At 36.2% G+C, this 15,243-nt stretch overlaps 1 protein-coding gene across 1 annotated transcript in view; it reads left to right on the forward strand.

The window, feature by feature from the left end:
- Positions 1 to 15,243, forward strand: part of NTRK2 (neurotrophic receptor tyrosine kinase 2) — a 312,618-nt gene that overhangs the window by 42,519 nt on the left and 254,856 nt on the right. Inside the window, exons 7-9 of the mRNA XM_028146234.2 lie at positions 10,986 to 11,122; positions 11,625 to 11,757; positions 14,156 to 14,458. Coding sequence (XP_028002035.1) covers positions 10,986 to 11,122; positions 11,625 to 11,757; positions 14,156 to 14,458 — 573 coding nt within the window. The remainder of the gene's footprint in view (positions 1 to 10,985; positions 11,123 to 11,624; positions 11,758 to 14,155; positions 14,459 to 15,243) is intronic.

Below are 15,243 nucleotides of genomic sequence, written 5' to 3' on the forward strand. Positions count from 1 at the left end.
ACTGTCACCAATGCTTTTCAAAAAGCAACATTATAAAAGGAGAATTGACAGACGTATTTTTCTACCACTTTCATATTCTTATGTTTTATTTTTTCTTTTATTTCAAGTGTTTTTTTTTACTTATTTATAATTGTACAAATCATGTTGATACATTTTGTTGTAAAAATAACTTCCTATATTATACATAAAGCTTGTCTTTTTCTTGTTTGTGGCCATTTCAGGTTGGTAGTCATAGATCTAGCATATTCTTTTTGATCATTGCCTGGTATTTGTGGCAGAATAAATCTTAATTACATTAAATCTTCCATATTGATGGACATTTAGCTTCTCATTTTTCATTGCTACAAAAATGTTTCAATGAGCATATGGACAGATGCAAAGGTTTTTCTAGAGAACATAGTAGGAACCATAATTTTTTGGTTCATATGGTTTACACTTTAAAAAATGGTTGTACTGATATATAGCCACCCCAGCAAAGTATATCTTGATATTAGCAAATGTATTCTTTGTCTCTCTAAAAACATATGGTACATAATTGCTTTTAAGTTTGCATTTTGCTGATTGCTATTGAGTATCTTGTGAACATTGTGTTTATTCTTCAGTGAACTACCTATTTATACCCTTTGTCTAGTTTTCCTTTTTTTTTTCTTTTTCTTCCATTGGTAGTGTTCTTTGTTTTATTTTTCTTAATTCTTTGAAATTCTGTTTTTGTAAATGTATAATGATAATATATTTACCATACATATTAAATGTATTTCTGTAAGTATCTAGAGATAACCTTTCATAAGACATTTTACTTCTCTTTACTTCTTTCTCCCATCTCTCAAATTGTTTTCATCTGGGATTTTATTTTAGATTTTACTTATTTTTCTTCAAATTTTTATTTATTGATTTGAGAGAAAGAGACAAAGAGAGAGAGACATCAACATCAATTTGTTGTTACACTTACTTATGCATTCATTGGTTGATTCTTATATGTGCCCTGGCCAGGGATCGAACCCATAACCTTGGCGTATCAGGAGGATGCACTAACCAATTGAGCTATCTGGCCAGGGCATTACTTGATTTTTAAAAAAGATTTACTATTTTTCGTGTACCACTGATCTTTGTATCTTACTACTTCTTCTTGGAGTGGTTTTTCATTTTGCTGGAATGTACTAGTATTCTCTAATATTTTTTTCAGAGAAATTTTAAAAATAAAATCGTCACATTCTTGCCTGGTGGAAAATCAGCCTGTATTTTTTTCTTCCCAGTGGTATTGACTGAGTATAAAGTTCTAAACTCAAAATAGCTTCTTAGGGTTTTGCAGATTTTCCTTGTATTCCAGTGTTGCTGATGAGATGCTTGAGGCCAATCTGATGCTTATTTCTTGATAAATAACCTCTGCTTTTCTGTTTCCTTCTGAAGCTTTTAAGAGTTTCTCCTAATCCATGTTATTCTTAAATTTTAGAACAATGAAATTAGGTATGTTTGTGTTTAAGAATTTATTCTGGTCAATATACTGCATACGCTTTCAGCACAAGTGTTCCTGTCTTTAGTTCTGGAAGAATTTTCTAATTTATTTAGATGAATGTTTCCACTTCTGGCTCCTCCCTTCATACCTCTCAATCTTTCTGTAATACTTTCCATCTGCTTGTCTTTTTGTGCTGCATTATGGGAAAATTGGTTTCCTCACTACTTTACCCTTCAGCTATTTCTGTAGCTACTGAATTTTTTGCTTCCAACAGTCAGTTTTTAATTTCTGCAATCTCTAGTGATTGGTATTATGATTGAAATGCCTTTTTCCACATTGGAGCTCACCATATCTCTACTGTGTCACAGCTCCTAGCATGACTGATTTTCTCCTGGCAAGTTCTCACACTCATTGCTTCTACTTGGAAGTGGCTACAGCTGTTGTTGGATTCTGTGTCTATGGTGAGGAGGTAGCGATGGGACGTGGAAAGTTTATCCCTTCTGGTGTTGGCTAATGACCCTGTGGCTTGGCCTTCCTGGGTCTCTGCTCTGTCCTGCAGTTCACCCCTTCAGTCTTGGGTCAGCCGAGAGCCTCCCTGTTCAGCTGACACATACTATATATTCATTTAGAGCTGTCCTGTTTTTGTTTAATCCTATTTCCCTGCTTTCTCTTGTCCAGAGGTTCCTCATAGTTTCTTATCCATCAACAGTATGCTTTCTTGTTTTTCTGCCTTTAATTTTTTTGGACTAATTTCTAGAAATTTGAGATGAAAGCCAGATACTTCAAACTGGGGCTTAGTTAACATGTATTCATTTTCTTCACGATAGCTTCCCAACTTTGGTTCTTTTTCAAGTTAGACTGAGCAGTAAATTACACTAGACTTTTTTGGATTTAAATTCTGTCTCTGAAACTCCATGTTCAGAAATTCAGATGATATGCTAATATCTTCAAGTTAGATCTTATTTGCAACATGGATTCATGCTCAGAGGCTTTTCTTTTGGGTCCTACCCTTTTCAAGTTTTTAAAACATATCTGTTGGAGCTCCAGTGGCGCAATCGGTTAGCGCGCGGTACTTATAAAACATATCTGTTGTGTTTAAGTCACAGTATGCTGAATTCATCTTATTTCCACTTCTTTTGATTAAAATTTTGTCAAGAGTAACTCCTAAGAGTATAGTCTTATGTGTTTTATCGTTGTAAACCAAAAATTTGCCAATAACTATGGCCATTGAATTTAGTTAGCAGCTAGTAATATTTAATTTCAATAACAAAGAGCTATTGGCAATTTATTCTTTATAAGTCAGGTTTTCTTTAAAAAGTCCCCTTTATTAAGGAGTACAAGTTGCCAGTTATAAAAATAATCACAGGGATGTGAGTAGAGCATAGGGAATATAGTTGATAGTACTCTAATAACTATGTATGGTGTCAGATGAATACTGAACTTATCAGGGTGATCACTTCATAAGGTATATATAAATGGCTAATCATGATATTGTCCATCTGACAGTAATATAACATTGAGTGTGATTAAAAACAAAATTAAAAAAATCTTCCCACTTTAGTATTTTATCATGTCAGTATCATATTGTGAACAAATTGTCAACATTTTATATGCAAACATGAATCCTCAGACTGCTTAATGTATGCCTTGAACATAATAGGGATTTGATTAATGTTTGCTGAATTGATAACTAATAAATGCATGAACATACTATATTAATGCTCAGATTGGACTGAAATTTTAATATAATGGTGAAGATATTTCAGTTTAGTAAAAAGAACCTAAACATATATTTTTCTAGCCAAATTATACCATATATTTTAGTTCCCTTTGAAATTTTTGTTGTCCTTGCATTTTAAACTTTATTTAATTCTGAAATTGTGTGTATTTTTTAAAATTTTATTTTTCAATTACAGTTTGTGTTCAATCCTTTTTTTGTATTAATTTCATGTGTACAGCACAGTAGATAGACATTCATATAGCTTACAAATCATTGTTGCATTTCAAAAGGATCTTGTTTCTTCTTTTTCCTTCCTCCCTTAGTGATTAAGGGAGAATAGCAGGTGGGGCTGGGAAGTTTGTGCAGTTCCCACTAGCAGCACAGTCAACATGGCTCACAATATTTTTCTAACAGTTCCCTCTTGCCATGAATTATGGTAAATTTATTCATGCCGTGAAACACATTGAGGTCTGTTTCTCCACAAGGTTCTTTTTAACCTTAGAAAAACTTTATTGACTGCAAGGCAATAAAATACGTTCGTATAAAATTTCCACATTATTCAGAAAAAAAGAGGTGCTGTAAGCGTTGGTTCTGAAGACGGAAACTGAGTCACACAGGTGCTAATGAAGGGAAGTTATTTATCATTCCACAAAAATGTCCCTGCTACTTCTTTTCATGTTTTTCAGTAAAATTATTCATCACATAGCATATTCTAAATTTCTGTACTCAGTTTGGTCTTCAGTAGTTAGTTTGCAAAATGACTTTCACTTTAATTGTTTTATGCTGTAATTATAATTCAAATCTCTGGAACAGAGTTTCTTCAGGGAGTGTTAGTAGTGAATGAAATGCTCTGTTTTAACTAGATGGCAAATATATTTAAGAAAGTCTGTATTCCTCTGGGTCAAATCAAAACAATCCTTCAACGCATTTAACTAGTTAGCATGTCCAACAGTGAACATAAGGCGGTAATTCAGGTGATGGTTGAAGGACTGTGCAGTTACTATATAAAACACCTTTAATGGTCTCATGGATTGAAATCAGTCCTGCCTTTGGTTCCCTTGTTATTTATACTGAAAATTTAAATTTTCTACATTTCCAACCTTCAAACTTTTAGTGTAGAGAATTCTTAAAACACATAAACAAAATACTGTTTATAATGGGAAAGGTTAGTTCACAGGTGTCTGGGAGGAGAGGCCAAGTGAATTGATTTTAATTATTTATTTTTAAGATTTTCTTTTGGTTTCCACCATAGTTTGTAGTATATGTCTGTTTAGAATACTCCTACACACTCATTCTATTGTTTGTTTTGAACCAGAAAAATAGATTGATAGTAATTCTACTTTGTTAGTATTTATAGAAGATGAAAAGGAAATGCTATATTAATAGTCTATGGAGGTTAGTATAAAACATTATTTTCTTAGTATCTTAGCTGTGTTGATTTTTTTTTGAAAAACATATACAAAGTCTAGCTTACTGATTTTAAGTAGAGATTGGTTTTATCTACTAAAATAAAGCAATCCACACAATGGATCATTGCTTTTTTTTTTTTTTTTTAGAATGGCAAATTAAGTTTTTTTTTTTCTAACCTATCAGTCACTGTACAGGTTTTTGTGTTTAGATTTGTGGTCACTGTCACTGTCATGACACACCTCACAAAAGCATAGAAGCACAATTTCTGATTTGAGCTTAAACAATCTCTGCTGATTTCTGCATTTCTGTAACCAGGTATAAAGGAGCCTCTTCAGAATAGGTCAGGTTCATTCAGGCTTCATTTTTGGTAATGAAAGATACATGTTTAGGAGACAAAGCAATTAGAAGACATTACAAGAAGGTAGAAAGAGAGAAGACAGAGCAGATAAAATCATAATTTACTTGAATACTTTTATACACATGGAGTGATGACCCAGCATGAAATGAACAGAGCTCAGGATCACTAAAATGAGATTAAAAAAAGAAAAACACAATCCAGACTTATGGGTGAGTGTTGAAAAATAAAACCCCAAATTGTTAATAATCCAAATGATTCAAGGTTAGTTTTCTTCAATTATTACAAAGTGAGAAAATTTGAATTAGTATTCAAAGGGTCTACTCAATATGATCAACTCTCAAGAAGTGTGCACTGATGGAAGGGGTCAGAGGCATGGAGAGCCAGTAAAGGAGGCATCCATTCCATGTATTGGTTGAGGCCATGGACAGACAGATGTGGGTCAGGGCCAGCTCCCACTCATACTGTTTACTTGTAATTCTTCTTTAAAAACAAAAAATGTTTTTTTTTTAAATTAATTTCAGAGAGGAAGGAAAAAAGGATAGAGAGACAGAAACATCAATGATGAGAAAGAACTACTAATTGGCTGCCTCCTTATGCCCCACACTGGGGATCTAGCCCGCAAACCTGGGCATGCACCGCCCTGACTGGGAATCAAACTGTGATCTCCTGGTTGAGGCTCAACCACTGAGCAATACTACCCTGGGCTTGTGATGCTTCTTAAGCTTTAATTTATTTATCTGGAAATAAGGATACTAATGACACTTTCTTTGTAGAGTTTTAAGGTTTACAAATAAGATAATATGGAAAATAGATGAGGTCAAGCACGTGTTAAGTACTGAATAAATATTAGCTATTAATGTTATTACTATAATCACTATGAATATTTAGCTTCAAATATAGTTTATATTTGAACTTAAATATGTGTATATGTTATATTTTGTCAAATTACTTCAAATAAAAATAAAGCCATGACAAGATATCACAGTGAAATGGTATATACTCAAATAAGCTTGGCGAATATAAAATCAATGAAAATTAAATGGTTTCTTTAGAGCAGGGCTTCTCCGAGCTTTTAAAATGGAGGTGGGTGGGTGGGAAGAGATCAACCAAAGAACTTGTATGCATATATGCATAACCCATGGACACAGACTATAGGGTGGTGAAGGCCTGGGGCAGTGGGCGGGAATGGGCTAGAAGGAGTTAATGGGGGAAAAAAGGAGATGTGTAATACTTTCAGCAATAACATTTAAAAAAATAAAATGGTAATGTGCATAGTGAACAGAGTTATAGATTTTGTGTAACTTTTTTTTAAATATTGCAGTTTTTTGTTTTTTAACCACAGAGCATCTCAAAGAATTAGATTGTCAAAGAACACACTACACCCTTTGGGGAAAGTTTGGTGGACTAGGTGATTACTCAGACCACTGTTGGTTTAAGAATAATAGTTGTAGAAACAGAAGCTTAGTGAACAACATTGTCTAAACTCCTGCTACTCAAAGTGTGGTCTGTGGAACAGAGAGTTTGTTAGAAATGTGGATTCTCGGGCCCCAACCCAGACCTACTGGGAAAAAAGCAACATTTTTAACAAGATCTGCTGGTGATTCATGTGCACATGAAAGCTCTGGTCTAAAGAAAGTCAGCCGTTTTGCTAGATGGTTTATGATTTTCTGCTGAGGTCTACAGGCTGGTATGTTTTTCCTGAACACATCCAGGTCAAGAGACACCGACACAGAGATGTCTGTCTGCCTGGGCAGATGACCATCTCTTATCTCCAGTGAGGTTTCTCAGAGTGCAAAGGATGACATCTCTGAAGCTCAAATCAGGATCCCATTACGGTAGTGCTAGAAGCTGTTGGAAGCATTGCTGAGCTTTGCTCTGTTCTTGTGCCGATTTCAAATCTTATTAAGCCAGGAAGTAGTGCCTGGCAAATGGTTTATCCTGCCTTGGCTATTCATGCTTCCCAATTCATTTTTATTGTGCTAATTAAACCTCAAGTGATATTTCAAGTACAGATTGTTTTTTCCATTATTAACTCTTTGGCCAGCATATTAATGCTGTAGAATTAACGTGAGTCAGATGCTTACTCATTTGTGTAAGACTTTACATTTAAAAGATCTAGACTGGGCCAATTTTGCACAGATTCCCTTGGAAACTGCTATGACAGGGTGATACAATTTCTCTATAAATAAAGGAGACTCACTCTTCCTTCACAAATAGACATGTAATTATTTTTTTAATGAATCAAATTCCTAGATCATGGATATGTATTGGTTTTTATGGTCTGTGCTAAAATGGATATATGCAGTCTGGGAAATAGTATAATGTAGTTGTGAAGATCCTGTGTTTTTGGTTCAAATCCCAAGACAAAGATACTTGGGCAACTTGAGAAGATGTATTTGACTTTTTCAAACTTCATAGTCTGCATTAATTAAATAAGGGCAAAATACTTAACTTTAAGATTGGTTGTAAGGAATAAATAAAACAAAAACTTAAAATATTAGAGAAGAATGTATGGTTTAGTGAATGCCTACATAAATGCTATTATTATTACTGTAATTAAACCAATATTTTTAGAACTGTTAGTTATATAAGCTTAGGCTTGAAAAAAAAAAACTATAACAGATTTTATAGTGGAAATTAAGATTATGGCATAGGATTCTCTACTGAGAAACTATTTTTATCCTTTTCTGCTCAGAATTTCTAAACTATGAGATACATTTATAAAAGGTAGGGAATTCATCCCATAGGTTTGTATTTGAGGTACCAAGAGGGGTGTCTCCGAGCTCCACGGGTGTTTTCTGGCTGCGAAGAAGGTCAGACTTTAAAAACAAACACCATGGCAGGCCCTGGTCCATGGTCCCTCCAGCATCAGCAGATAAATTTGTAAGTACATAGAAGATGGCAGAAGTCAACAAAGCACACAAATTAATTGCAAGCTGGAAAGCCGCTGAATGAGTAGTAACTGACTTAAAGGCTGAGAGTGCTATTTACCAAGTTGGCAATGGGGAAAGGCAAGAGGAAGCTTGTTTTATGTTGCAGAACTACTACAAGGCTCAAGAAGTGACAGCACAGGCAATGCCAAATACAGAGGGTTGGTTGAAAGTCTATTAAGAAGCAGTTAATCCCATTTTTGTTCCATACGTCCTAGGTGCCTGCACCTCTCCCTCCACAGCAGGTTTATTCTCTAAAGAGCATAAAATGCAGGTCACGAGGATCTCCACATAGAGTGAAAACCATAAGAAAATGATGGATTTACATACTGAATATCGATATTTTCAGCCTTCTTCCTTTCCCAAGGAGGACAGGAAAAGAACATTATTTGAATAATTTGACCAGTCCTTTCCCAAAATGATTTAATAATATTGACATCAGAGAGTGCCCAGTAGGAGGCCAATAATATTTTCCTACATGAAGCCAATAGTGAATAAATATGCAATGCTTCTAATACCTCATTCTTATGGATATATGAATGGCCAAGGATCACCAACTGTTTGAGAAAATCTTATAAAAGATACACACGACATGATCAAAGAGAGAAAGGAAGAAAAGGAGATCTCAGTGGTGAGAAAGCATTGCATCAGAGTTGAGTTGGCATCTTTATTTTCCCTTCCTTAGTGGTACATATGACAGTGTTTTAGCCTATAATCAGTGCTGACGTAAATTTGATAAAATGTAACTATTACATATGATAGTTCAGCTGTTTGTAGGGTATATATTTTTATAATAAACTTTACATCTAGACAGCCTAACTTCACAGCATATGTAAGGGCATGAAGACAGAGTATGTTGAATGTGCTAGGGGCATGTGGGGAGGGCTGGCCTTCTGTGTGAAAGTGAATCTTGTCTTCCACAGCGAGAGGTCAGTAGATAATGTTAACACAGGGAAATCAAGAAGTAGCAATATAGGCATGGTATTTATCAATGTAGAGATCAATGTCAAAAAAGAACCTTTACGTGATGAAATGAGTGCCTATGGGGAATAGGAAATAGTGCCACATGGGAGAGGTGAGACTACTGCTTATCACAAAGTAGACTGAATGTTTTTCATAACAAGTTTTGTAGAATTATAGACTCTTCAACCTATGTGTCTATATATTTTGATTTTAAAAATATATATAGTTTTTAAAAAGTCACCTAGATTATACCACTGACTTCAAGGAGATTTTTTCACTAAGTAAGCCCTTTGCTTATATCTTGCCTTGACAACTTCTTAATAAATTGGAAAGCTTAATTGTCATGGAAGTTGTCACCAAATATTAGAACAAGAAGAAGTTAGAGCTCGGTCTTCTAAATGAACAGCTGAATTTTATTTTTATAGAAATTTAAAGAAAACACGTGGATAGAGGAAATGACTCACCCAAGGCTGCACAGTATGAGTCAGATTTAGGGTCTCAGGCTCCTGACTCCTGATTGAGAGTTCATTCCTGTTAACTGCACTGCCTCTTGATCACTCACATTCGCTTCATTGTCCTGTATAAGAGGATTAGGGGCCTTTGGAAACCCCATGAAAGACACAACATTGCTCTCTATGAATGCTGACAGGAAGGAAGAGTTCTGAAGAAGTCACACCAGTCCCTGCAAGCCAGAACTTGTCGGGAAGTCCTCTGCCACTGGTGGGAATACCATGAGACATGCTGCATAAATCTTGTTTCGGTCTGGTGTTAGTAATAAAGAATCATGGCTTTGTCATTAAGGACTGCATCATAAGGGAAGTGTGTATACATAGCATTGTGAAGCTCAGATAGGTCACAGAATGCTAGGTGGGTGGGTTAATTGCAATATAATGGCCATTGAAGATGAATTGCCTTTTCTGACCTGTAGGTTACTCCTGAGTTAATCATGTGTCATAGTTCCGTGGGACACAGCTGTTGGGGTGAATGTAGTCCCAAGCAGAGTTTCTGATGCCAAGCAAGGGACTAGCTTGACTGGCAGGATCTGATATACTATTACACTCTCTGGGACCTGCCTTCATGTGAAAAATACTGTGATTCCTATATGGTTAAAAGCAATGTAAACACCTGATAGGTGTGATTGTTTAATGAAGTGACAGCAGCATAATAAATGAAAGCTAGCATTTGAAATGTAAAAGTATTAAAATGATGCTCTCCTGAAATATTGAAAAATGTTTATAAGGTTCAAAATTTTATCAAATAAAGAGTACTTTCTCTGGGTTTTTCTACAAAAGAACTTTTCATTGGAATAAAGATCCATTTAACTTTTTTCATCATATCATAAATAGAATGACCAATTTTACCCATCATGTTTAACTATGACTTACATAGCTTTGAAATATGCTTTGAAACTACATTTCCTTTCCATAGTTTGATTCTCTTTCAAAATTGAGGTCTGGTAGTAGGTTAGATTTATGAATTAATTAATGCAAAAAATATGGATTTAAACAAAATGTAGATGCCTTTCACTCTTTTGTTCTTGACTATAAAAAAATGGAGGGGACCTGGCCAGTGTGCTCAGTGGTTGAGCATCTGTCTTTGAACCAGGTGGTCACGGTTCGATTCCCAGTCAGAGCACATACAGGGGTTGCAGGTTTGATCCCCTGTAGTGGGCATGCAGGAGGCAGCTGATCAATGATTCTCTCTTATCATTGATGTTTCTATTTCTCTCCCTCTCTGAAATCAATAAAAATATATTTTTAAAAAGTGGAGGGAGGGAGATAGGGAGCTAAGGTAGTCCCCAGATATATGCCTGTTTATGTGGAAAAAACTAGATTAGCAACTGTAGAACAGAAAAAGAAGTAGAAGACATAGTTTTACAAATTAGTGGTTTTTTTTTTAAAATAAAGTTACTCTGTAATATTATTTTTAAGAAATGAGTAAAATTTATTTTCTAATCTTATTACTGCACATTTTTGGTTCACATTAAATCTGTAAAACTTATTGACCTAGCTCTTTTTCAGATCAACATATATCTGTCTCAGGAAGTAAATAATCATTAATTTTAAAGCATGAAGAGTTTTTAATTTATTGCTGTGATTTTAATCATGTATTTAGTTGTATATATCTCCGTTTACTTCTCTTATTGCACAGGTTTGCCGTCAGCAAATTTGGCCGCGCCTAACCTCACTGTGGAGGAAGGGAAGTCTATTACATTATCTTGCAGTGTTGAGGGCGATCCAGTTCCGAGTTTGTACTGGGATGTCGGTAATCTGGTTTCCAAACATATGGTAAGACTTGTCTTTCGCTCTGTGCTCATAGACAGATGAGAGTACCTCAGAACTTGAGGTTTTATTAACCTAGTGATGATCATGTAATATTTTATAGGACGACATATGAGGAATTGTTGGTGTACATTTACTTTCTATTTATTCTTAATTAACAAAGACTAATGCAGGTTTGCATTTTAGTTATGTAAACCCAATAGACTGGCGAGAGTCTTTGTCTCTAGTGAGCTTTTTGTGTCATCTTGAGCAAGGTGAGTGACTCTCCTTTTCCCTTGGAGGAAGGTAGGTAGGCGTTTCAGGATTAAATCAATTTCACATATTAAACAATTGCCATCTAGAGAAATAGAACAACGTCTGATTTACTCCTTTGCCTGTGCTTGATTAGGCTGGAAACCTTTTCTGATGTTATCAATTATTTTTTCTAATTAGGGGAAGAAACCCCAAATCTTGTCACTTTGGGACCAGTCCTAACAAAGATTATCTTTGTCTGTTAATTCATTTGTAGAATGAAACAAGCCACACACAGGGCTCCTTAAGGATAACTAACATTTCATCTGATGACAGTGGAAAGCAAATCTCTTGTGTGGCAGAAAATCTTGTAGGAGAAGATCAAGATTCTGTGAACCTCACTGTGCATTGTACGTAATCAGACCAGCATGTGTTTTTACTAGCAAATGATCGTGGACACCCTTACATTTGTCGTTGGGGCACTCTGGGTGCTGCTTAAGTGAGTTAAAAAAAAGTGTATGCCGTGTTCTGTGCATACTTAATTAAGAAATGTTATCAGCCTCGTTCACTTGTTCTATTTCTGCTAATCTCTCTCGCTCATGCGTTGTCTTTCCCTTAAGCTTCTTTTTGATTTTAAGCTTGTCCTCTTGTGCCTCCCCAGTCTTCATTTGCTAGAACATATTTTGAGCTGGTTATTCTCCTCTTGTTTATAACTTTTAGTTTAAATTCGGATAAACCAGTTTCTAATTTTTTTTTTTCTGTATAAAAGCAATATAAAGCGTTAGAGTTCTGATACCTAAAGTATGGGGCTGGCTGTTCACAAACACCTACTTGTACTGTTGATACAATAAAACCTCATTAATTTGACATCAAGTTTCCATGAGAAGGTTGGAGGAGTCCTACTTCAGTTATTGAACATTACTATCACCTGCAAAAATCTTTTATTATATCTGTTTTAAATTTCTGTATATGTTGAAACTAAGCTAGAGGATAGTGATACTTCTTGAGCATATGTGCATTATTTCCTAGTATTAATAAATAACATGACACATATCTTAACATTCCAGATTGTAATGCTCAGTGTGAATGTATATTCAGTAAAAATCACATATACTGTTCACATCATTGCAAATCCTGAGCTGGATGGTACAAATTAGTGAACTTTTACTCTGGAAAAAAACACAAAAAACAAAAACAAAAACAAAACAAAAAACAAAAAATGAACAAACATGATGTGTGGTGTGTGTATGCACAAATCCACACTGCACACATGTAGACACTGGTTAATGTTCATTCATAGAGGACCTACAGTATGTGGTGGTTGGAGTGAATGACTGAAATTATCAACCATAATCCTTTGTCACTGGCAGTACTAGCACTAAGCCCAGTAGACTCTGGACTTACAATGTCTAATCATTTCGACCTTCCTGGAAGCCTGAAGTCAGTGTTACCCCCAAACATATGCAACAAGCTTCCAACTTTATAGCCTTAAATCAACACCTCACCCAAAGCTCTTTTGAGCTTGGTGGAAGGAGTAAGTGTGTCCTCTGGGCATGGGGTCTTGGGCTAGTGGGAGGCAGGTACTAGCAAGTATGATTCCTACCCCACTGTGGTCCTGTGTTTGCAACACAGACCTACAAATAAGGACATGAAAGTTCAAAATGTTCTCAATTTAGGTTGATATCTATGTGGTAGCCATGGTCTGAAGAATTAGCTTTATCTATCAAAGTTTAGATAAAGAGAAGGAGTAAGTGATAAAGAATATTAGCAACTGAGCTAATCTTTGCAGTGACCTTGCTCAGAGTGTATTAGTTATCACCCCCACCCCCTGCCCCTTCAGGTCAGGAACTATACATCCAGGAAGCTGGGCTTCTGGATTGGGTACCAGGAGACCTGGATTCTTGTTTCAGATCTGCCTCAATCGGTAACCTTGACCAAGTTATTTACCCTCATTGGACTTGGGTTTCTTCATCTGAGAAAGAATGCTATTAGGTCTCAAAAGTGTTTACAGTCCTTGAATATATTATCAAAGTCAGACGACATTAAAATAAACTATGAGGGGTTTTCAATACCTTCACCTAGGATAATTACTGTTTAAATATGCTACTTGATAATGTTTGTTTCCCGAAGCATAAAGTTCTTTACAGTTAATGTTAAAATAATCTCTAGTTTGTTTGTCCAGGTTTAGATAAGACTTCAGCTATTAGAAGGATCAAAACATTGACATAGCCCCCCAAACCCCAACTGTATTATAAGTAAATGTGATGCTTTTAAAGAGCATTTACTATTGACAATCAGTGAAATCAATCAGCATCAATAGGAACATTTGCAGCATTGATCTGTTTTAAATAATTTAGGTGAGATTAGGACTGCAGGCAAGATTTTTAGTCTTTTTTTTTTTTTTGTATTATTTAATGAAGTATTGCAATAGTGACCTTCAATGTTTTGATGATCAATCTATATAACATCAAAGCACACAAACCCAAGTCAACTTCAGTTGAACCCTTTCCCCAGTCAGAAATCTCTAGGATCTGTTCGGAGTGGGTTCCCACACTGAATAGATGTGAAAACGACTGTGATGCATGGGGTCTTCATCTGAGCAGGGGCAGGAGTCTCTGAAGCTCTCTGTAGGGAGTTAAATCAACCTCGATAAGGATACAAAATATTGATGGATTCCAGGGTTGCAGGTCATATGTCTTCTTAAACCAAACAATGGTTGAATAAAATCCCCTATTGATGACACAGAAATCTGGAGCGGGGGAAAATGTGAGCTTTCTGATGCTATTAACTCTCTCTTTTTCAATTTAGTTGCTCCAACTATCACATTTCTCGAATCTCCAACCTCAGACCACCACTGGTGCATTCCATTCACTGTGAAAGGCAACCCCAAACCAGCGCTTCAGTGGTTCTATAACCGGGCAATACTGAATGAGTCCAAATACATCTGTACTAAAATCCATGTTACCAATCACACGGAGTACCACGGCTGCCTCCAGCTGGATAATCCCACTCACATGAACAATGGGGACTACAAATTAGTTGCCAAGAATGAGTATGGGAAGGATGAGAAACAGATTTCTGCTCACTTCATGGGCTGGCCTGGTGATGACGGTAAGTACTTGATGCTTTGGCATCTGGAGAGAGGATAGGGTCTACCATTCAACTATGGACAAAATCATGTACAACAACAACCCCCTCCCTCAACCCAGTGGCTTACAACATCATTATTTAGTCTCATTATTTTGAAATACCTGGTCATTCTCATGGGCCTGTAAAAGACCCGCAGCTTTGTCCTGTGGGTCTTTATTCAGGGGTGCAGGGTGAAACAGCAATACCTACACAGGAGACCTGCTTCCTATGGCGAGTATAGAGTTCAAAAAGACAACTAGACAGCTAGAAACGTGCAAGGCTTCTTAAGGCCTAGCACATGTTCAGGACTGGCACATGGTCTCTTCAGTCTATATGCCCTTGGTCAAAGCAAGTCCCAGGGCCAAAGCCAATCCAGGGGTAGGGACTCGTATTTCTCTCAAGAAGGTGATGGTGGGGATGAGTAAGTTTGAACAATGATCTGATATACACATTATTTTTATCCCAACTGTTTAATGAGATTTTGTAGTGACAGTGGCAAAACCATGAGCAGAAGGAACGTGTTTGGTTGGCTCCTGAACAAATTAAGATGTATTTTCTAGCCCCTTATCCATTTGGAACTCAGGATCCCACTTTCTGATCCATGGATGAGAAACGAGTGCCGCTTACCTGGACTGACTGAGTTGAGGCCTCCTTTTGATCAGGTCCTGTATTGTTTTTCTAGGACTGGTGATAGTTTCTGTCTGACCAGTGGCTTGGGTTGGGAAAAGGGTGGCTGGCATCAGGAGTCTGTTCTGGGGCCAGCAGCA

The sequence above is a fragment of the Eptesicus fuscus genome, chromosome 15, assembly GCF_027574615.1.
Source record: "Eptesicus fuscus isolate TK198812 chromosome 15, DD_ASM_mEF_20220401, whole genome shotgun sequence".
Lineage (NCBI taxonomy): Eukaryota > Metazoa > Chordata > Mammalia > Chiroptera > Vespertilionidae > Eptesicus > Eptesicus fuscus.